Source organism: Sinocyclocheilus rhinocerous, unplaced genomic scaffold (assembly GCF_001515625.1).
Source record: "Sinocyclocheilus rhinocerous isolate Xijiao unplaced genomic scaffold, SAMN03320098_v1.1 scaffold623, whole genome shotgun sequence".
In the NCBI taxonomy this organism is placed as follows: domain Eukaryota; kingdom Metazoa; phylum Chordata; class Actinopteri; order Cypriniformes; family Cyprinidae; genus Sinocyclocheilus; species Sinocyclocheilus rhinocerous.
The window spans coordinates 83,838-105,947 of record NW_015644631.1 but is presented as its reverse complement, the minus strand read 5'-3'; the positions used below and the strand labels follow the sequence as shown (position 1 = coordinate 105,947).

Sequence of the window (22,110 nt, the reverse complement as noted above, 5' to 3'; positions counted from 1 at the left end):
CTCATTTAACATGTAGTGGGGCATGTTGTCACACAATATAAGGTACACTTTCACAGTGGGAACCTGTTGTTTATTGACATTGATTTCAAAAGAATATCATTTTATGTTTTTTAATTATGAATTATCTACAGTTAAAAAGCTGTCTTCAGAACATATCAGTAATTTAATGTGCATTATAGGATATAAAGGCTTTACAATGATAAAATTATAAAATTACAGTTCCTGAAACAACAAAAATGTAAAATACAAAATGTCCAAACTTTTTTTTTAAATGTAATATATACTACAATTATAATATGTATTATATAATTAATTTATATTATATAGATTAAAAACGCATAATTTAAGAAAATTTTTAATTAGATAGATAGATATAGCATTTCTATTATTTATTATTATTAATTCAAAAAACAATATTCTTATTTAAGGCTAAACCACTGTTAAGAGAACACAAGCTTTTATGAAACTGGACTGAAAGACATATAGTTACTGAGATGTAGTCCTTCTGACGACTAGCATCAGTGTATGCTATTTACTGACCAAGTCCTTATATGAACAATCCTGTTTGATTTGTTCTGCAGATAATGACATGTTTGTTATTATTTATTATTATCATGTGCACTGCACTGAATAACCCTGTCATGTCCAGTGGGCTGCACAAGGTCCCTTCCTGATGATCTTTGTCTCTATCTCCCCCTTGTGGCAGGTCCAAGAACTGCAGTCTCAGCTTGATCAATCTAAACGCTCAGTGACAGAGCTAAAACGCCACTGCCGGCGGTTGACCTCTGACCTTCAGGACGCGCGTGTGCTGACTGACAGCCTGCAGAGCCGCACTCATGAGCTGGAGAGGAAACAGAGGAGGTCTGTCTCATTTGCATATGATTCATTAATATTCAGCACCACGCTATCTGGTTTCTTGAAAATGCATTCTCAAGCCCTCTGTCTGGTCTGTGTATGTGTGTCTGTGTCTGTGTGTGTGTGTGTGTGTGTGTTTGTAGGTTTGACAGCGAACTGACCCAGGCGCTTGAGCAGGCTGATAATGAGAGGGAGCAGAAGGAGAGAGCCATCCAAGAGAATACCACCCTCGGCGCCGAGATATTCACCCTTCACAAGACGCTCAAGGTAAGGGCCGAGGTCAAAGGTCAAGTGTCCACCATCTGCGATCGTGCCCGTGAACTCCGGGTGTCCTCTGTCGGTAAACTGAACGAGTCCCCAGAGATCCCAAATATGCAGAGGAGAAAAGTTCTGCTTTAAATTTATCAGATTATATAACTTTACAGTGTCATTATAGGAAAATGAATGAATGAGTTTTTACTCTGAAATACAAAGGTCAGAGGGAAATACCTGGGAAAATACATGGGAAATACATGTGCACACATTTATATCTGCATTATGCATTCGTGTATTTTAATACAATGTGTTTTTTATCTGTTCAGATGACTGTATGTGATTTTTGGTGTGTGTTTGTGATTGTAATTGTTTTTTTTGTGTGTTCATTTTGTGTGTGTGTGTGTGCAATTTTTGTGTGTATTTGCTGTTGTGTGTGCTTATGCGTATGTGTTTGTTTATATGCTTGTTTATGTTTGTATAAATTTTTATATGTATGTGTTTGTGTATGGTTATGTGTCTGTGATTGTTTTTTGTGCATCATTGTGTGTGCATTTGCTTTTGTGTGTCAACTTCATGCATTTGTGATTATTTGTATAATTGTGTTTGCATGTGTGTATGTGCATGTGCGTGTTTGTTTCTTTTGTATGTATCTATGTTTTTTGTTCATTGTTGTGTGTTTGTACAATATGTTTATTTTTTATTTTTTGGTATGTGCATTTGCTTTTGTGTGTGTGTTTGATTGTTTTGTGCGTTTATGCATTTGTGCTTGTTTGCATAATTGTGTTTTTGTGTGTGTAAATGTGTGTTTGTGTGCATATGTGAATTTGTTTTTTCATTTTTGTGTGTGTTTATTTTTCGTTGTTGTGTGTATTTTTATGTGTTTGTGACTGTGTGGTGATTACGGTATGTTTATGTGTCTGTGATTGTTTTTTTTATGCATTGTTGCATGTGTGTGTTGCTTTTGAGTTAGTTTTTTGTGTTTTTGCATTAATTGTGTACATCTGTGTGTGTATATGTAAGCGTTTGTGTTTGTTTTATGCATTTGCATAAGTTTGTAACGAGTTTTTTGTCGTTTTGTCGTATATATTTTTATGTATGTGTATGTGTCTGCATCTGTGATTGTTGTGCGTTTTTGCAATATGTGTGTATTTGTTTTTGTGTTTATGATTGTTTTGTGTATGTTTTTGCATTTGTGCTTGTTTGTGTATGGATATTTGTATTTTTTATGCATTTGTTGTGTATTTTTGTGTTTGTGTCTTTGTATATGTCTGTATGTGATTTGTGTGCATTATTGTGTGTTTGTACATTTTATGTGTATTTGCTTTTGAATTTGTTTATTAATGTTTTGTGTTTTTTTGTGTAACATTGTTTGTGCATGTATGTGTGTGTATAAGCATGCATGTTTATGTGTGTTATTTGTCTTGATGTTTGTATGATTTTGTGTGTGTGTGTGTGTGTTTGCTTTTGTGTGTGTGATGTTTGTCTTGTGTGTGTTTTTGCTCCTGCATGTTCGGTTGTTGGTTTGTGTATTTACGTTTACGTGATGTGTGTATGATTATGTTTGTGTGTTTCAGGAGAGTCAGGTGGAGGTCACGCACCTGCAGCAGCAGAAGGAGGAACTGTGTGCTCAGATCTGTGACCTGAGCGTCCCTCTCCACCTCACCTCCGACTCCATCCCTGAACTGAAGAAGAAGCTCCGTGAGCTGGAGATCAGAGACAAGGAGCGCTCCGAGGAGATCAGCCAGATGACTGCCAGAATCAAACAGCAGGAGCAGGTATAGGAACCCAAGAAGAGTTGACCTTTTATAAAGGTTATGATGTCATAACCATGAGCACATTAACATATGACCACCCACATTTACATAAGTCTTAAAGGTGCAGTAACCCAAACAGGCCATCTGAACTCTGTTCTCCACAGATGCACCTGCGCTTTGAGATGGAGATGGAGAGGATGAAGCAGATCCATCAGAAGGAGCTAGAGGACAAGGATGAGGAACTGGAGGACGTGCAGAAGTCCTCACAGAGACGGGTCAGGGACGCAGAATGAATTACAACTCGACAGACCACCTTACAACCCTGTCTGAAACATCCTTTCCTGTCTGCCTGTCTGTGTGTGTGTGTGTGTGTGTGTGTGTGCAGCTCCGTCAGCTGGAGATGCAACTGGAACAGGAATATGAGGAAAAACAGATGGTGGTTCATGAGAAGCATGACTTAGAGGGGCTGATTGCCACACTGTGTGAACAGGTAACACGTATATATAAATTGTAAAATTATTATTTTTTTATATACATTACATAACATCATATATATAAAAAAAAAAGTATTATTATTAAAATATTTTATTTTATTTAAAGGTAATACAATTTTATTTATTTTTTATTGTTTTGTAAGAAAGCTTTTTGCATTTTAATAAAAAAACAAAACAATATTTAGCTGATTTATATACCTTTTTTGACATCCTCAAAAGGATATTGTCATATTTTCATTTTTCATTTTGCAGTGTTATTATCATAGATAGCAACATTTGCATTCACACACTGTAACCAACCTTTGTAACGTTCATTGCATTCCAGGCTTGATATTTATTAAATACAGTATGTGGGTCATTTGGATAGACGCGCTGTTTGATAGATCACAGAGTTTTAGTCCCATCAGGGCTCATGAGGATCTGTAAAGCTGTCGTGTTCCTGATATAAGAGCACTACTGACTGCCCAGCTCTGAGTCTACACATCTCTTCCCTCATCTGTCAGTGCTCTTCATTACGGTTTGTTTGTGGAAATATGAAAGCTCAGCAAACATTCTCAACTTCATTTGTATTATCAGCTTAACGTCAGCGTGAAATAGCATTAGTAAACCATTTTACTTCTGTGATGTGAAATATTTTGGAGAAAGATCTGTAGGGCAGGGCAATTGACTGGATGCTAAAAAAGTGGGACAGAGTTGAAAACTTGTGATTGGTGACATCAGCCCAAAAGCAAAGTCATTTTAGAGGTGGAGCAAGCATATATATGCATACACATTGATATAATCATGTGTCCTGCCCTCGGGCCGTCGTGAGCGCTCTAATGTGACGGTACTCTGGAAGCGTGATCACTACCGAGATCGATATGATGAAGCTACTCATCTGCTGCTGTTAACAACGACCACAGTTTATGACCCGAGCTGCACGTAAACACTGCTGCTCAAAATGAGTTTCGTATTGAGTAAGAGGATGTGTAAAGCGTCTGGTTTTAATGCATGTATTGATTTTTCCAGGACATGTGCATTCACTGCCAACCTAACCTTCCCAACCATATCACCTATTTCCTTGAGCAGTACCTGAGATCTCAAGTAATGATCTAGCCATTCATGAAATTTAATGAATAATGTTTTTAATGCATGTTACTCAAACTGATGATGTTTGTTTCTGTATCTAAAATTATTACATTATATTAATGTAATATAATGTAATATAATATAAGGATGTTCCATTAATATAATATTTAGTAAATATAGCAATTTAATAATTATAATTAGTCATGTTGCTGGTCTTATTGTACATGATGTCTGTCCAGGTAATCTTTAATAGAATATAATATAATATAATATTATTTAATTTAATTTAATTTAATTTTATTTAATTTTTTATTTAATTTAATTTTATTTTATTTATTTATTTATTTTTATTATTTTATTTTATTTATTTTTTTATTTATTTTTTTGACCATCACAAATCAGCTCATATTGAAAGCCAAAATGATTTACTGAGCTTATGGGTTTTACTCAGTTTTCCACAGGCAGGAGTTTGTATGTCTCTGTGTTCACGTGGCCAGCATCATTACTCAGTTCCTATGGTGTAAAAGTCACCACCGTTATCCAGAAATGTCTGCCTCTCTCCCGTGATGTGAGTGTAAAGTAAAGGCTTTCTGTTTGCGCTTCAGTGTGATGTATAGATCTCTCTCTGGTCTCAGGTGGGCCACAGAGACTTTGACGTGGAGAAGAGGCTGAAGCGGGACCTGAAGCGCACACATGCCCTGCTCAATGACGCCCAGCTGCTGCTGTCCACCGTTGAACAGCCTGGGCAGGGTCACGACCCCGGTGCCAAGGAGCAGCTGGAGAGACTGTGCTGCCAGGTGCCACCGCCATCCCATCATCCACACAGCACGGCTCACACGATTTATACAGCTTTGCATTATCGGTCTTCAAAAGTCCCACCATTAACCCCTTACTGCAGTAAAATATAGTAGTATTTTTGTGGCATTAGCCTTATTTGCCCAGTACATTTTAAGTAGTGTTCTAGCTATTCATTAAATATTATAAATAATGTTTTAATACACGTTGCTGATCTTATTGTGCATGGTGCAGCCTAAGATGGTTTGCTGGTCATAGATGGCTTAAACTGGCCCAAAATAAAAATAATAATAATAATGCTGTTTTCAACATTGATAACAAGAAATTTCTCTTGAGCAGCAAATCAGCATATTAGAATGATTTCTGAAGGATCATGTGACTCTGAAGACTGGAGTAATTATGCTGAAAATTCAGCACTGAATCACAAGAATAAATTACATTTTAACACATATTCAAATAATATTTAACAATATTCCTATTTTTACTGTATTTTTTGTCAAATAAATGCAGGCTTGCTGAGTAGAAGAAACTTCTTTCAAAAACAATAAAAATACTTAATTATTCCTAGATTTTTAATGGTAGTGTGTGTTTGCATAGTTTGTTTTGTCAATACAAAGTCATCTAAAAATAATAAGGATTTACGCTAATATTGTTAGTGGTCTATATTTCTGTAGTTACCTTTATTTGACTTTTGTCTATGTGTGTTCTAGCTGGAGGACAGTGACGCCAGACGGTTGGAGTCTGAAAGCGCACAGAAGACTCTGGCTGCAGAGCTGGAAAACACTCAGATCGAGCTGGAGAGCATCTGCAAGCAGAAGAGCCTGGTGAGGCCCCGAGACATGAAATGAGAGGAGCAAAGGGCTGATCTCAGGTTTATCTCAGTGCCTCTCTGTTTGTTGTCTCAGGTGGATGAGCAGCTGGCTCAGCTCCGCTACGAGAGGACGGACCTGATGAAGAGGCTGGAGGAAGACCAGGAGGATCTCAACGAGCTCATGAAGAAGCACAAAGCCCTCATCGCTCAGGTATAATAGAGCAGGTTTTCCAATAACAAGCTGTTTTGTTCCCCATCACGTGGTTGGGAAGCGTGGCAAAATGCTGTCATTTGTCACATTGCATTGCATGCTCTCCTAAAAAATCCTCTCTCTCTAGTCTGATTCATTTGAGTAAATCGGTGATTCATTTTGCTAAATGGATGCTTCATTTCAACTGGTAAAAAAATGGTTTATCCTTTCACTTGAGTCATCACTTAATAGTGTTTCCAGTCCTTGGGCAACATCATTAGATGTTTTCTTTTCATAGCAAAATAAAAATGTACATTACTGAGGTTAATGGCTATAAAAAATAAAGATGAATTTAAGATTATCCAGTAAGATTTTATTTGGTTTGATCCCAATGGTTTGGTTTCAGACTATGAAAGAAGTTCTAGTTCCATTCTAACTATCTTGACAAACATTTTCAAAGTAGTTTCTCCAACACTGATGTGTGTGAGGTTATGTAAAATATCCCAAAGCCAACCAGACATGTTTGTTTATCCCAGTCTTCCAGTGCATAATTGTGAGATGCAAATTCACAGTTACGAGTTTATAACTTGTAAGTGTAAGATATAAACTCACAATTGTGAGAAAAAAAGAATTTTGAAAAAAAAAAAAAGTCACAATTACCTTTATTTTTATTCTATGGCACAAACAAAAAACAATTGCAAAATGAAAAAAAAAAATTGAATTCAGAGAAAAAATTTCAAAATTACAAGATGCAAATTCAGAATTTTGAGAAAAAAGTTATAAATTCGCAATTCTTGCAATTGTGTAATAATAAACACAATTCTGAGAAAAAAGTCTAAATTGTGAGATATAAACTTGCAATTGCAAAAAAATCATAATTGTGAGATAAAGTCGATATAACCTTTTTTATTTTTTGATTCTGTGACGGTAATAATCTTCTATAAGGACACACTAATCCTATTCTGTTGTGAAGACTGTTGTGAACATGGAGTAGACATATTGTTGTTGTATTTTCGTAACCCAGCAGTGCTTATCTTCCCAGCTGCAGACCAGCGTAGCACGTGTGCAGTTTCTAGAGTCGTCCACGGTGGCCCGCAGCATCGTAAGCAAGCAAGAAGCTCGTATCTGTGATCTAGAGAACAAATTGGAGTTCCAGAGAGGACAGGTCAAGAGATTTGAGGTCAGTCCAGACCCATTAACAGCTTCTCACTTTCTGCTCTTTCTCAGAGAGGACCTTTACAATCTGTGTGTGTGTAGGTGCTGGTTCTGCGTCTGCGGGACAGTGTGGTGCGGCTGGGTGAGGAGCTGGAGCAGGCGGCCCAGGCTGAGGCCAGGGAGAGGGAGAACTCCCGATACTATCAGCTGAGACTGGCGGATATGAAACTGGAAATGAATGACCTGAGCGTCAGAGAACAGGAGAGCAGCCGTCGACGCATGGAGCTGGTGACTGACACACACAAACACACCTTTCTGCTGTAGCTGATGAAGCAACACATTATTCTTCCCTATTTATTTTTACAATATTTAACACACAAACAGTAGTTTATCATGACTATGGAAGTCCTAAAAGATTATTTTATTTATTTATTTATTTGTGATCACAATTTCATTTTCCTTCATTTTCTTTCATTTATAAAAAAAAAAAAAAAAATTTTTTTAATGGTACATTGCTTGGATATTCATTTTGAGATTTAAGAATACACTTATATTATTATTAATATATTTTATATATTTTAGTATATTATAAATATGAACTTTGAGGGTTGGAGGACGGTAAAGCTCATCAAAATGTATAAATATGCTAAATTTAATATCTGATTTATATCGGTATGTACCATTTGAAAAACCATACAAAAATTTGGGGTCACTAAGATTTATTTTGAAAGAAGTCTCTTCTGCTCATCAAGGCTGCATTTATTTAATAAAAATACAGTAAAAACAGTAATATTCTGAAATTTTATTACAATTTAAAATAACTTTTCTGTTTTAATATATCACAAAAAATGTAATTTATTCCTTTGACGGCAAAGCTGAATTTTCAGCATCATTACTCCAGTCTTCAGTGTCACGTGATCCTTCAGAATCATTCTAATATGCTGATCTGCTGCTCAAGAAACAGTTCTTAATATTATCAATGTTGAAAACTGCTGTTTAATATTTTCATGGAAACCGTGATACTTTTTTTTCAGGTTTTTCTGATAGATCGAAAGTTCAAAAGAACAACATTTGATTGAAATGAAACTCTTTTGCAACATTATAAAGGTCTTTACTGTAATTTTTGATCAATTCATGCATCTTTGCTGAATAAAATTATTAATTTCTTTTTTTTTTTTCTACTTACTAACCCTAAACGTTTGAACAATAGTATCAATACCAGTAAAGTAAAAAAATATCAAATTACTCATATGGTTCTAATATATTGTGTATCCCTAAGAATAATGTCAAATATAGGTGTGGAATCTTACATTTCTGTAATATATTGAAATTAAAAATGGTGCATTCATTTCTGATCCTTAAAATTATCAAAAAATTAACTGCTTTTGTGAAACTCCATGGCACATTGAAAAGACATGTCCTCATAACTAATGTATTCATATCTACAGCCGCTCGGTGCATTTTCCCCTTAGTGGCCGCCCACAAGCCCGACACATTATTACCCATGAGAATACACCAATCTCACTGAAAATCCTGTAAATATTAATAATTTAACACAAAGGAGGAGGCCCTGCGTCATTACAGCACCTGCCGGCGTGTAATGCAATTTGACCTGCGTGCTGAGAGTCAAAGGCATTCAGTATTGTGAATATTAGCTACAGTGTTAGCGATGCCTGGCGCATACACAAAGACTGAAGTCTGGGATGCATTTCTTCCCGATACGAAGACACACGCGCACACACACATGCTGATACTCTCCAGGTTATTGGTTATGAAAGGAGGCCCTGCGTCATTACAGCACCTGCCGGTGTGTAATGCAATTTGACCTGCGTCCTGAGAGTCAAAGGCATTCAGTATTATGAATATTAGCTACAGTGTTAGCGATGCCTGGCGCATACACAAAGACTGAAGTCTGGGATGCATTTCTTCCCGATACGAAGACACACGCGCACACACACATGCTGAGACTCTCCAGGTTATTGGTTATGAAAGGGAGGGGCAACAGCGAAGGTGTGGTTGTCATGGAGATGAGAGGAGCGGAATGGGATTTGTTGTATCAATAACCTTGAGAAGACAATGAGAATTAATCATGGACAGACAGTGGCGGCTCGTCCAGGAGAGCAAGAGACTGGGGACGTACAAAGAAGGGAAGAGGAAAATGAATCGTGTAATCAGTCGCTCATTATCAAATTATTCTGTGAACAAGAGCTTGCGATGAATAATGCAGGATTGTCCTTTAGCAAACAAGCACTTCAGAAGTTAAAGAGAAAGGCTTGCCAAAAAAAAAATATCTGGATAAATTTAAGGCCATTGAAACAAATGTATTTTTACAACTATTTTAAGTTTAATTTAAATATGTATTTACAAGTATTTAATTTAAATATATATTTACATAAAAAAATATAAATGCTTTTAATTTTTGAAGGCTTCATTTTCATTACATCTTAGCCTTTATATAATTAAGTAGATTTGTATGTGTTCTGAAGAAAATAAGCGGTTTAATAACGATGCTAGCCGTAGTAAGCAGGTAATTAATGGGGCACTCTTTGAGATTAAACGCTTGGGTAATGATTTCTCTTGTCCTGATGCAGGGTCTTTATTTCCCCTGGAGATCCAGCGTGACCGTTGTGGGTTATCTGATTTGATCTTGTCTTATCTGTTTCCAGGAAATGCAAGTGGAAGAGCTTAGCGCAGTAAGACAGACCCTGCAAGCTGATCTAGAGACATCAATCCGGCGTATCGTTGATCTACAAGCCGCGCTGGAGGAGGTGGAGTCCAGCGATGAAAGTGATACAGAAAGGTATCGCTAATGACCTGCGCCTGACCTTTTCCATTTCCTTTTTGGTTCATTCCATATAATAGTGTGTTGAAGAAAGTATGCTATATGCTTGGATGGTGTATAACTTCCAGTGGATTTTCGAAGTATCATCATGTATTTTATTTTATTTTTTATTTAATTTAACAAGTGGAAGAGCTTAGCGCAGTAAGACAGACCCTGCAAGCTGATCTAGAGACATCAATCCGGCGTATCGTTGATCTACAAGCCGCGCTGGAGGAGGTGGAGTCCAGCGATGAAAGTGATACAGAAAGGTATCGCTAATGACCTGCGCCTGACCTTTTCCATTTCCTTTTTGGTTCATTCCATATAATAGTGTGTTGAAGAAAGTATGCTATATGCTTGGATGGTGTATAACTTCCAGTGGATTTTCGAAGTATCATCATGCATTTTATTTTATTTTTTATTTTTTATTTAATTTAATGTAATTTTTATTTTATTTTGGGGAGAAGGGGGTGCATTTTTTTTTCATTAGCATTTCTTTATTTTATTTTATCTCGTTTTTTATTTTAGATTTTTTTATTTATTTATTTTTTTTTCGCATTTGTTTTATTTTTCAGCAAATCTAACTTTACAACTTTTTATTTCATTAGGGTTAGGTTTGCTTATTTTATTTTATTGTATTTTTGGCAAACTCAGCTCTATATATACAGTATGTATGTGCACAGGTTTTATAAGTAACAGTTTTTATGTTCTAAAAGTAACATCAAGACGTAAAACTTCAGTATACGGTTTTCTTCCCTTTGGGTTTTAAGTTTTACTTCTTGCTGTTACTGAGTAATTGCTTTCATTCTTTTTCAGTTGAGCTGAAATGTGAAGAGATTTTCCTCACTGTGCAAAATCAAGGCTACACTTTGCTAGTATAAACGCTTCAATAATGCCTTCCTCCCTCGACACCCATAGTAAAATGCGGTCCGATGTATCAGAGTTCACAGACTTTGATCTTCTCCGCCAGACTGCTTAGACTTCACTCAAAATTCGATATGCTTGCTTTGCTCGTACCTCCAACCACTTTAGCTTTCCGCTCCACTCCTGTGCGTCTCTGACTGCGTCTCCCTCTTCACACAGTGTGCAGACGGCTGTGGAGTCCTTCTCTAGAAGGAAAGATCTGTAAGCACTCCATCATCCATCCTGTTGTTGTTCTCTCCCATGTATCCATGTATTTTCTATGTTCTGCATTTGGGAATGAGCAATCAGATTAATGCGGGCTTCAAACTAGGACAGTGGTTGCATATTGGACGATATAGGAAAAAAATTATATATTTTAGACTTTTGGTGATATCCAATTTAAGTTATTATTAGTCAAATATTATCATCAATATTGTAATTTAAAAAAAATAATAAAATGGAAAAATTCAATAAATCTATTTTAAAATTATTTTGTCATTTTATTTTGTACTTTTTTTAAGTATGTATTTATCTATTTTATTATGTTTTTATTTTATTTTATTTATATTATTTTAATTTTTTAACCTACTAGCTATATTTGCTACTGTTAAATCCTAGATGCTATTCAAATATTTGTCTTAGCATTCTCATACTCACAAATCGCAAGACAAAGAAGAATTGTGGAACTACTTTAATGATCTTAAACAAACTTAACAGCCAAATAAAAGTGTTTTAAAAGCATCTAGGATGCTAAATTTGATATTGCCAGATATATTATTGCAAATACATTCCCTATATCGTCCAACTCTAGTTGTATAACATACATTAACGTCTGTTGCGACATGAAGAAATGTCCTGCTTTATGCAGTACGGTTTCTTTTTTGCATATAAATGCACGGCGTCTCTTTGTGAACCATGGCTTAATGGTGTTGGCGGAGTCTAACACATAACCATCATTCTCTCGTTGGTCTAAAAGTTTGCCATCAAGCAAATGTTGATGGATGGGCCAGTGCTGCGTTTGGCTGTTGATGTTGCCTGCTTAGCCTGTTGCTCAGTGCTGTAAGTGTGTGTGGACTTGTGTAAGGTCACGGCTTCCTTTCACACGTCTGAATGAAGATAGACGAGAGTCTCCGCTGGACGGATGTGAACAGACACCTACTCGTCGAACGCAAACCGCCACATACCCACACTGCCACTTTGCTTTGTTAAATGCAAGAAGCTTTCCTCTGTGCGAGAGAGTCCTTTTAAAAGTTCACCAGCTGTGATATGCTTTGTCTTCTGAATAATGCATGCGCATTAGTCGAGACCCCCCGCGTCTCTTCACTTTCAGTTGTCTGTGCGAACGAAAAAGGGGATAAAATGAACTGTGTTGCATTTGTTCAGAGCTTTGGGTCTTAAATCTCTGTACGAATGTAGTGAGTCCAATTACAAGAGCAGGGTAGGAGAGAACCCACGGCATATGCAAGCAAATTAACAATGTTTTTGTTACCTTACTCTTGTATGTTTGAATAAGAGCTTCTGGAAGCTAGAATAGGTTTTGATGCAATGGCTCTGTTCCAAAACCTAGTGATCTGCCCAGCATTTTAAGTCATCATAGGCATACACACAACAAGAAACTGTTTCTAAATGTTTTGAGCAAATTCTAAAGTAGCATCACATGTATTAGTTCAATCCCTGAATGCAATGCAACAAGCAATTTAAGCAGAGTGCTATTATATATGTATTTAATGCAGTTCTGAAAATCATCCCCAAATAAAATCTAACAAAAAATAAAAAATCTACTTTATGCTTAGTAGAGTATCTCTTGCATCATTTTAGCAACAACATGAACTCTGTTGTAATCAGTTGTGAGTAGTAGCAAACTTGCTGCATACACTCTTAAAAATAAAGGTGCTTCAAAAGGTTCTTCAAGCGATGCCATACAATAAAAAAAGGTTCTTCTATGGCATCGTGAAGCACCTTTGTTTTTAAGAGTGTACTGTAGCACAAAAAGTGCTTCTTAGTTCTGTGGAGTTCAAACAGTAGAGCATGGTGCAAGCAACGCCAAGGTCATCGGTTGGATTCCCAAGAAATGCATAAATTTGATTAAATTATACCTTAAATCCAGTGTAAGCCACTTAAATAAATGTGTCTGCCAAATGCATAAACACGGATGCAAATATATGCCTATGCAGAGCGTTCCAAATGTGTTTTGTTTGGATGGATCCATGAAGACCCTTCTAAATCCATGGAACCTTTCAATTGCACAAAGGTTCTTTATAATGGAAAAAGGGTCTTCAAATTAGTAAATTAATCTTCACACTAAGAAAAAAATGGTTCTTTTAAGAATTGATCACTGAAAGGTTCTTTGCTGAATCCAAAATGGAGGTTCTATTGCATCGCTACAAAACCCCCCTTTTAAAAACTTCATTATTAAGAGTGTGGGATGCTCCATTAGAAGATAGCTGCCTTTTTAGGCAAATGGCAGCACTCTAGTTCTTGGAACAGAGCTTATGTTTTGGGATCTCAAGCAAACAGCTTTAGTCGGTCTGTAAACAGGCTGTGGATCAGTGTGTTGTGCCCCTACGAGCCCTGATAATGACAGCGCTCTCAAGACTAAATGAACTCGCAGTTCACTGAACACACATGGCCTGCTGGGTAGCAATGAGGATATCAGAGCTAATATCACCCCCATGTGTGGCGTTACAGCCCCCATGACGAGAGATCTACTCTCAAGCCATGCGCATGATCATATTCATGTAGGTCATGTATGCATTGATATAGGCTTTGATCGCTTGCGCTATGAGAGCATGTTGCACAAATCTTGATCCATCCATTGAAAGGCATGATATGATTTTCACACTTGGTGACATGGGGTTTGAATTTCAGCGACACCATGTCCAGCGTAGGATCCAGTGTGGGCACTGAAGACGTCGGCGAAGGGATCCGTCAATGGGCAGGTGTACCGCGGGGAGGCCGAGGAGGAAGAACTTCTCCTTACGCAGGAAGCAGCTCCGGCCGCCAGTCTGTTACCGACACCATGAGCACCTACAGTTTCAGGTAACACAGCAAGAAAAGTCTGATAATCAATAAGTACGATGTGACATCGATGACGATTGGTCATGTCTTGTCAGATACTTCAAAATGCTTGCTTTTGTGCTGCATGGATGCAAGAAAGCCATATGGGTTTGGAACGACATGAGGGTGAGTAAATGGTGATAAAAGACGCATCTTTTATATTCATTGTTATTGTCTGTCTTTTATTCCCTATGACAGATCTTGCACACAGGACCTGGACGAAGACGTCAAAGAAAGTTCCGGTGGTCTTGGCAGAGCATCATCATCCACGGCCCTATCTGAGCTCCTGGAGGGTCTGAGGAAGAAGCGCGCTGGGTGGGAAAGAGGCTCAGAGGTGGGCGAGGGGAGCGCAGTGTCCCTTCCCATCTATCAGACGACAGGGGCCTCCACGCTACGCCGCAGGTCTTCAGCGCTGTCTCTAGAAGCAGAGGAGGGTCTGGAGGACCTGCCTCGGCCCAGCATACTGAAACCTCCCAGTCCCCACCTGCCCCGTGCCTCCAGCCTCCGCTCCCTATCCGAGGCAGGCCCAACGTCCTCCACCACCACAACCACCACAGGAAAGATGAACCGCTTCAGCTCTTGCGACTCCCTCGCATCCGTGACCTCCACCGCAAGTTCCCGCCGCCACTTGTCCAACCTGTCCATCCCTGAGGAAGGAGAGGAGGAGCCCAGGTCGAAAGCCATTCCTCCTCTTGGGTCCTATCAACCAATCCGACGTCGATTACTCGGCGGCCTGGTGGCGGAAACCGGAGAGTCGCAATTGGGATCGGAACCGCTTGTGTTCCAGAATCGCAGACTCCTTGGGAATCAAGACAAGGAGAGGGCTGGAGTCGATGCAGGGGACACCAGCTCAGACATTCTCCCAGCAATCCGACGAGCACAGTCCACTAGCAGTCTGGCATCAAGCGGTTCCCGAACGGGCCAGAGACGAGCACTCAGTGTGCACTTTGGGGAGTTGCCGCCGTCCAGAGCGTCGCGTAGGGAGTCCGACTCAGACTCTTCAAGTTCTGGAGGATCTCAGAAGCGCCGTGGGCCTCAAGAAGAGAGGCTGGAAGCCGAGGGCAGCGAGGATGTCAATTCTGTGATGAAGAAGTACCTCAAAAAAGCAGAAGTGGACTAGAAGACTCAACGAGGTTAAGCTTAAAACTGCACTGGCCTGCTTTACATTTAAGGGGGTCATATCATGAGGAACCTAATTTTCCTTGATCTTTTGAGATAGAGTTTGTACTGAAACATACTGTAACTTTGAGAGCTTGAAACTTCTTCCCCAGTCCAAATCCAGGGATATTCTGAAATCCTTGGATTTGTATTGTCAGAAACCTTGGATTTGGGATGTCAGAAACATTATCTTTTGATCACCCACACATTACACATCACAAACGTCAGTTTGCTATTTAGGTATTATGTACCTTTAAGGTACCAATATGCACTCTTTAGGTACAAAGGTTTACCTTTTGAAAGGTTACCCCCACAGTGACTGCTTTTGTACCTTTTTTCTGAGAGTGTATGCAAATTGAATATTTACATGTAAGTATTAAAGGCACTGCTGCAAAGAAGAAGAAAACAGTATATTTTAGGGTTACAGAGGGGGTGGGAAATGGTGTGTGACCCCTTTAAATGACAAAGAAATTCTGAAAAATTAGCAACATTAAACTATATTGACTTGTGAAAGGATGTAAATCATTTAATCACTCTTTTTTCTTTCTCCTGACAGGATGGATGAAGACGTGGAGAATAGTCCTTGTCCAGAATGCATTGAGGCACATTTAACTGCACATTTAAGCACAAATACACTGGATTTATTTTGAGCACTGTTTGTACACATAAATAGAGATGTTAAAGGTGAACACATCAAATTCCTAAAATTCTCACTGTAAACATGCCCTTTATTTGAGCCGCACTGATACCCTCGGGTGCTTCAGGTCGAGGAAATGAATCTTGACCAGCGAGCGCTTGCTTTCCCTCTCATCAGTCAGTGCAAATTTGTTAAACTCCAACAGATGTAAATAAAAACGTCAAGCAGAATCATTGGTATTTGCTTCGACCTTTCAAAGGAGAGGAGCAGCATCACATTCAGAGAGGAAAACTGAAATAGAGCATTTTTACAGAGCTGAACCGCTTCAGCTCCTGCGACCCCCTCGCATCCGTGACCTCCACCGCAAGTTCCCGCCGCCACTTGTCCAACCTGTCCATCCCTGAGGAAGGAGAGGAGGAGCCCAGGTCGAAAGCCATGCCTCCTCTTGGGTCCTATCAACCAATCCGACGTCGATTACTCGGCGGCCTGGTGGCGGAAACCGGAGAGTCGCAATTGGGATCGGAACCGCTTGTGTTCCAGAATCGCAGACTCCTTGGGAATCAAGACAAGGAGAGGGCTGGAGTCGATGCAGGGGACACCAGCTCAGACATTCTCCCAGCAATCCGACGAGCACAGTCCACTAGCAGTCTGGCATCAAGCGGTTCCCGAACGGGCCAGAGACGAGCACTCAGTGTGCACTTTGGGGAGTTGCCGCCGTCCAGAGCGTCGCGTAGGGAGTCCGACTCAGACTCTTCAAGTTCTGGAGGATCTCAGAAGCGCCGTGGGCCTCAAGAAGAGAGGCTGGAAGCCGAGGGCAGCGAGGATGTCAATTCTGTGATGAAGAAGTACCTCAAAAAAGCAGAAGTGGACTAGAAGACTCAACGAGGTTAAGCTTAAAACTGCACTGGCCTGCTTTACATTTAAGGGGGTCATATCATGAGGAACCTAATTTTCCTTGATCTTTTGAGATAGAGTTTGTACTGAAACATACTGTAACTTTGAGAGCTTGAAACTTCTTCCCCAGTCCAAATCCAGGGATATTCTGAAATCCTTGGATTTGTATTGTCAGAAACCTTGGATTTGGGATGTCAGAAACATTATCTTTTGATCACCCACACATTACACATCACAAACGTCAGTTTGCTATTTAGGTATTATGTACCTTTAAGGTACCAATATGCACTCTTTAGGTACAAAGGTTTACCTTTTGAAAGGTTACCCCCACAGTGACTGCTTTTGTACCTTTTTTCTGAGAGTGTATGCAAATTGAATATTTACATGTAAGTATTAAAGGCACTGCTGCAAAGAAGAAAAAAACAGTATATTTTAGGGTTACAGAGGGGGTGGGAAATGGTGTGTGACCCCTTTAAATGACAAAGAAATTCTGAAAAATTAGCAACATTAAACTATATTGACTTGTGAAAGGATGTAAATCATTTAATCACTCTTTTTTCTTTCTCCTGACAGGATGGATGAAGACGTGGAGAATAGTCCTTGTCCAGAATGCATTGAGGCACATTTAACTGCACATTTAAGCACAAATACACTGGATTTATTTTGAGCACTGTTTGTACACATAAATAGAGATGTTAAAGGTGAACACATCAAATTCCTAAAATTCTCACTGTAAACATGCCCTTTATTTGAGCCGCGCTGATACCCTCGGGTGCTTCAGGTCGAGGAAATGAATCTTGACCAGTGAGCGCTTGCTTTCCCTCTCAGCAGTCAGTGCAAATTTGTTAAACTCCAACAGATGTAAATAAAAACGTCAAGCAGAATCATTGGTATTTGCTTCGACCTTTCAAAGGAGAGGAGCAGCATCACATTCAGAGAGGAAAACTGAAATAGAGCATTTTTACAGAGCAGCGATTGTGCTTACAACATGGAGGCTCTCCATAATAATGGAGCCTGACCTGGTTTCTGCAACTGAATCATTATCTTAGACTTATTTGCCTAGGAATGGAGTAAAGAAAATAGTTTGTACTTAATTGCCAGAACAGAATTTGAAGCTACTACACACACAGTGACGACATGCTCTATATCAGTGGTTCTCAACCTTTTTTTCCACCAGGCCGCACTATGGTCCAAGTGCAAGTCTCGCGGGCTGCACGCATATCATTTCCATATTACGTCAGCAATACAAACCAACCTGATGTATAATATTATAGCCTAAATATTATGATATCTAATCGATTACATTCATTGAAATAAATAAATAATTCTACTCCCCATAAATAACACCCAATTTTGTGAACTTCGGCTCGAAAGGAGTAACAGCACAATCATAGGCGGAGTTTCACTTTTATGCGTGGGGCACTTTTACACGAGATTTTCACGTCATAGTTCAGACGCGGTCAGGGCCTCGGGCCTGTTTTAGGCTTCTCCTTATTTTTATATTTTAAACATCCATCAATTAGTGATGAAAAAAGATTGCCGCGCTGGTGGAAACAGCACGAGACCGTGCTACCGTGACTGTCAAGAGCGGCCCGACGGTGTTTAGTGTCCCGCAGCAGCAGTATGTATGGTGCGTGCAGTCAGCGCAGCTGAAGAGATCCGCGTTCAAATGCACGCAATAGGCTTAAGTTTGCCGCAAAGCTTGGGCAAAAGTAATTACCATAAATGCGTCAGGGGGCAACAGTAAGGAGACATTTGAATTATTTACTAATAAACTAGTGTTTTCTGAGTCGGTGTCTCAAGGATGAAGTTGTCGATCCTGACTCGCCATCTCTTCATTAGACGCGCCTTTAGAGAGAAGTGCATCTTTACGGATTATGATCATAATGAAAGAGTTTTTGTTTTTGATTTGTTTTATTTCGTTAAGTAGTAATTTAAAGCTTTCTATAGATATATTTATCATGTCTGTGAGGCATGTATTCGCGGAGTTTCTTCCTGATTGAAGAGACGACAGAAAGCGCATCATGTTTGATTTCTTTATTTTATAAAAGCACAACGTTTTGTTGATATTGTGAGTGCACACAAATAAAAGTAGACCCTTTACAGTTACGAATGATGCATTACTCTTACCTTTATGAGCAAAAATGACGGTGTATCCACTGAAAAAAAAGGCAAGTGATCGCGCTGCCGCCTCTATGTCCTGCAAAGCGCGCTTCAGCTTCCACTCTCTGCGCAAACTATTGGATATAGCGCACATTTATCTAGGTTTAACGTTTAAACATGCTTGAACTGTTTTATATCTACAGATTTATTTTAGTCAAGTCGTGATGATTTGAGAAGGCTGAATTGATCAAACATATGCTCACTGTCTGCCGCTGGCCGCTTGGTCGTTACTTTAAATGCGTAACGTTAATTAGGCTATGCGAGTAGGCTACTGCTCATGTCTGAAAATAATATATGAAAAACAAAATTATTTTACATAAAAACATTAGGCTATAGCTTATATTTTAGTACATTTTTAAATGTAAAAACTAAAATGAATTGTAAAACTGAAAGTTTTTTTTTATTTTTTTTATTGTGTTCAGCACGGTGGGCCGCATTTGAATTCGTGACGGGCCGCATGCGGCCCGCGGGTTGAGAACCACTGCTCTATATAAATGCACTTGGTAAGCATAAACAGGCTAAAAGAATATTCCAGGTTGAGTTATGCTAAATTGTAGCATTTGTGGCATAATGTTGGTTAATCACAAATAATAATTTTCACTGGTTTTCCTAGAAGTTACAGTGAGGCACTAAAAATGGAAGTAAATGAGGCCTATTTTGTAGGTTTTAAAAGCAGAAGTGTGTAACTTTTTATACAAGCTCTTTTAACTGTAATCATTCAGTGTGGTCATTGCCATTATGCCACAAATTGAGCTTAACTTGTACTGAGCCTGGAATACTCCAACTACATTTTAGATCTATTTACTGAAAGCAGCACATTACAGTGACTTTACCACAGTAAGTGTTTTCTTAACCCTTACCGGTGGTAAATCACTATAATGCAGTGCCTCAGATTTAAATTGGTGCTTCCACTACATTTAGATGACAGCCGAGACAGGTGTACACGCAACCCAGTCATACTTTCTTGCACAGATAAATTTTTCAGAGAAAATGACAAGTTTGCTTTCCCCTCCAACAGTTTTATTGACAGGAAGCTTAGCTACAATGGGACCATGGTGAGAAATTTGAGATCCCAACACAAATGTCCTGCAGCGGCCTTCTGGGAATGTGCCGCTTCCCATCCACATCTGCAATAAGAGAACATGATCAATGCTTTGGTCTCTACATAATCAATTTAGTACATCATCTACAGGTCCTTGCCTGGTCACACCTTTGCAGCTTGCGCCTTCCGTCCCCTTCCTTTACCCTGAAGGAAACCGATGTTAATTTGTGCATTGCTTTAGAAAAAGAAAATGTGAGAAAAAAAAAGGCACCTTTTTAGGTGGATTTTCACCATCTGAGGCTTTCCTGCGTTTGAAACATTTGATTAGCTTGCTTTGAGAAACAAATGAAAATTAAAAACTCAATTAAATGTTAGATGTAACCAGGACCGTTTCTAGCCAAAAGCGCTGTTGGAAGTGAATGAATTGATTCAGCATTTCGACACCTCCGTAAGGATGCATTTAACTCGACAAAGTGGTCTAATAAAGGATGTATTGATCTCGTGAATTAGCGAATTTTACTATACAAATATTTTGTAATTGGATGTTTAAGTTTATATGGGAATATATTACATGACACGCTGATCCTTTAACAATGCATTGGCGCAAAAAACGCGCACCTTTTGGACAAATCTGCCACAAATATTTGGGCAAATGTGCCACAAAAATACTGCCTAAACAATACTGATGTTGTGCACTTTATTTACTGTACCAATATTTTAAATTGGCCTTTGAACTTAGCTTTATTGCATGACAAAAAATAGTGTTACCTTGCCAAGGCACTGACAGAGCCCACTGATCTAATGGTGTTGAGTGCTCCAAATGCAAACTTTGCATGCAACAATCACGCAGCAATTGACAGCACTCTGATCTAGTGGCATACAGGCATCGTCAGATTGACAGCACTCTAGCCCAATAATGTTGGGGGACCCAGGCATATTTCAGGGTGACCTTGCCACTCTTTATCACAACCCTGCTAAAAGTGCCAGTACGTGCGCTCATTGGCGCCCCTTCAGCTGGTGGCGCCCTAGGCGACCGCCTAGCTCGCCTATGCCTAGAAACGGCCCTGGATGTAACTTACTCATCCTCTCCCTTTTCTGGCTTCTTTCTCTTTAAAGAAGAAAGGGAGCAGTGAGAATTGGAACAAACTTCATTTAAACTACTTGTGACCTATGAGACCAGGCCTTACTTTGCCAGCACCATTTTTTGTGACTTTCTTAACAGGTGATTCTTCAATATCTTCCTCCTCTTCTTCTACCTCCTCATCCATCTCTTCTTCATCAGAGTACTCCTCCACTGGGAGAGATTTTGGCACAAGACCGTTGACTTAGAGTAACCACAGACAGCAGCTAAAAATAGAGCTGAAACGACTACTCACGGGCCACATGTTCCGCTCCAACATACACCGGCCCAGAGCCGCGCTTCAGGCGAAAGGTCACAGGTGGATGAAGATCCAATCCAGACAGGTTGACCTGATGGAGAATGAAACTTCATGGGGAATAGACTTGTGGAAGTAAATGTGATTACTGTACCTCCTTTCGGAGTAAACTACAAAAGACCACAAAATAGTTTAACAAACTTTTTTTTAACCCTGTGCTGCTGAAAACAAAATAGATTAAAAACAATTTCCAACTTAAGCGGTTGTAGATCTTGAATTATTTGGAGTACTGTTTGGTCTCTTTTTAATGACAACACTTGGCAGATCACTGCTAAAGTAAAAAAAAAAAAAAAAAAGTTAGAATTTTAAGCGCATTTTGACAAACGCACAGAAATGGAAGTTATGACATTTTCCAAAACGTGTTTAACTCAAACTGCATAGAAAAAAAGCCATAAAATCTAAGCTAGTTGTGTTCCAAATTTGAGGTTGATATCACAAAAAAAGTGAGCTTTCAATAATATTATGTGGACCAAATATTTAAACCAAATGTTCCAAACGTTTAAAAAAAAAAAAGCTTTAAAACCAAGTTAATAATATTCTAAATAAAAACTAATTTCTTACCGTAGGCATAGATTTAGCATGTAATGTTGCTATGGGAACCGCTCTGGCGCTGCTGTTGCCC

At 39.0% G+C, this 22,110-nt stretch overlaps 2 protein-coding genes across 4 annotated transcripts in view; one reads left to right on the top strand and one right to left on the bottom strand.

Moving 5' to 3' along the window:
- Window positions 1–17,986, top strand: part of LOC107758573 (unconventional myosin-XVIIIb-like) — a 50,248-nt gene extending 32,262 nt beyond the window's left edge. Inside the window, exons 27-42 of the mRNA XM_016576345.1 lie at window positions 707–861; window positions 999–1,122; window positions 2,685–2,885; window positions 3,029–3,139; window positions 3,250–3,354; window positions 5,062–5,223; window positions 5,932–6,045; window positions 6,127–6,243; window positions 7,265–7,402; window positions 7,480–7,665; window positions 10,044–10,177; window positions 11,282–11,323; window positions 13,970–14,140; window positions 14,357–14,747; window positions 16,296–16,839; window positions 17,421–17,986. Of these exons, the coding sequence (XP_016431831.1) occupies window positions 707–861; window positions 999–1,122; window positions 2,685–2,885; window positions 3,029–3,139; window positions 3,250–3,354; window positions 5,062–5,223; window positions 5,932–6,045; window positions 6,127–6,243; window positions 7,265–7,402; window positions 7,480–7,665; window positions 10,044–10,177; window positions 11,282–11,323; window positions 13,970–14,140; window positions 14,357–14,747; window positions 16,296–16,826 (2,682 nt within the window). The 3' untranslated portion in view covers window positions 16,827–16,839; window positions 17,421–17,986. The remainder of the gene's footprint in view (window positions 1–706; window positions 862–998; window positions 1,123–2,684; window positions 2,886–3,028; window positions 3,140–3,249; window positions 3,355–5,061; window positions 5,224–5,931; window positions 6,046–6,126; window positions 6,244–7,264; window positions 7,403–7,479; window positions 7,666–10,043; window positions 10,178–11,281; window positions 11,324–13,969; window positions 14,141–14,356; window positions 14,748–16,295; window positions 16,840–17,420) is intronic.
- Window positions 17,987–19,912: 1,926 nt separating this feature from the next.
- The window catches only part of LOC107758627 (nucleoplasmin ATPase-like), a 6,279-nt gene continuing 4,081 nt past the window's right edge, over window positions 19,913–22,110 (bottom strand). The window contains exons 4-10 of one of the 3 annotated variants that reach the window (XM_016576399.1): window positions 22,050–22,074; window positions 21,429–21,522; window positions 21,240–21,346; window positions 21,132–21,160; window positions 20,324–20,357; window positions 20,221–20,256; window positions 19,913–20,137 (exon numbers count right to left, since the gene is read on the bottom strand). In XM_016576399.1, the coding sequence (XP_016431885.1) occupies window positions 19,928–20,137; window positions 20,221–20,256; window positions 20,324–20,357; window positions 21,132–21,160; window positions 21,240–21,346; window positions 21,429–21,522; window positions 22,050–22,074 (535 nt within the window). In that variant the 3' untranslated portion in view covers window positions 19,913–19,927. Of the gene's footprint in view, window positions 20,138–20,210; window positions 20,257–20,323; window positions 20,358–21,131; window positions 21,161–21,239; window positions 21,347–21,428; window positions 21,523–22,049; window positions 22,075–22,110 lie in introns of all 3 variants that reach the window. The other 2 variants (XM_016576400.1, XM_016576401.1) reach the window with 2 other exon arrangements.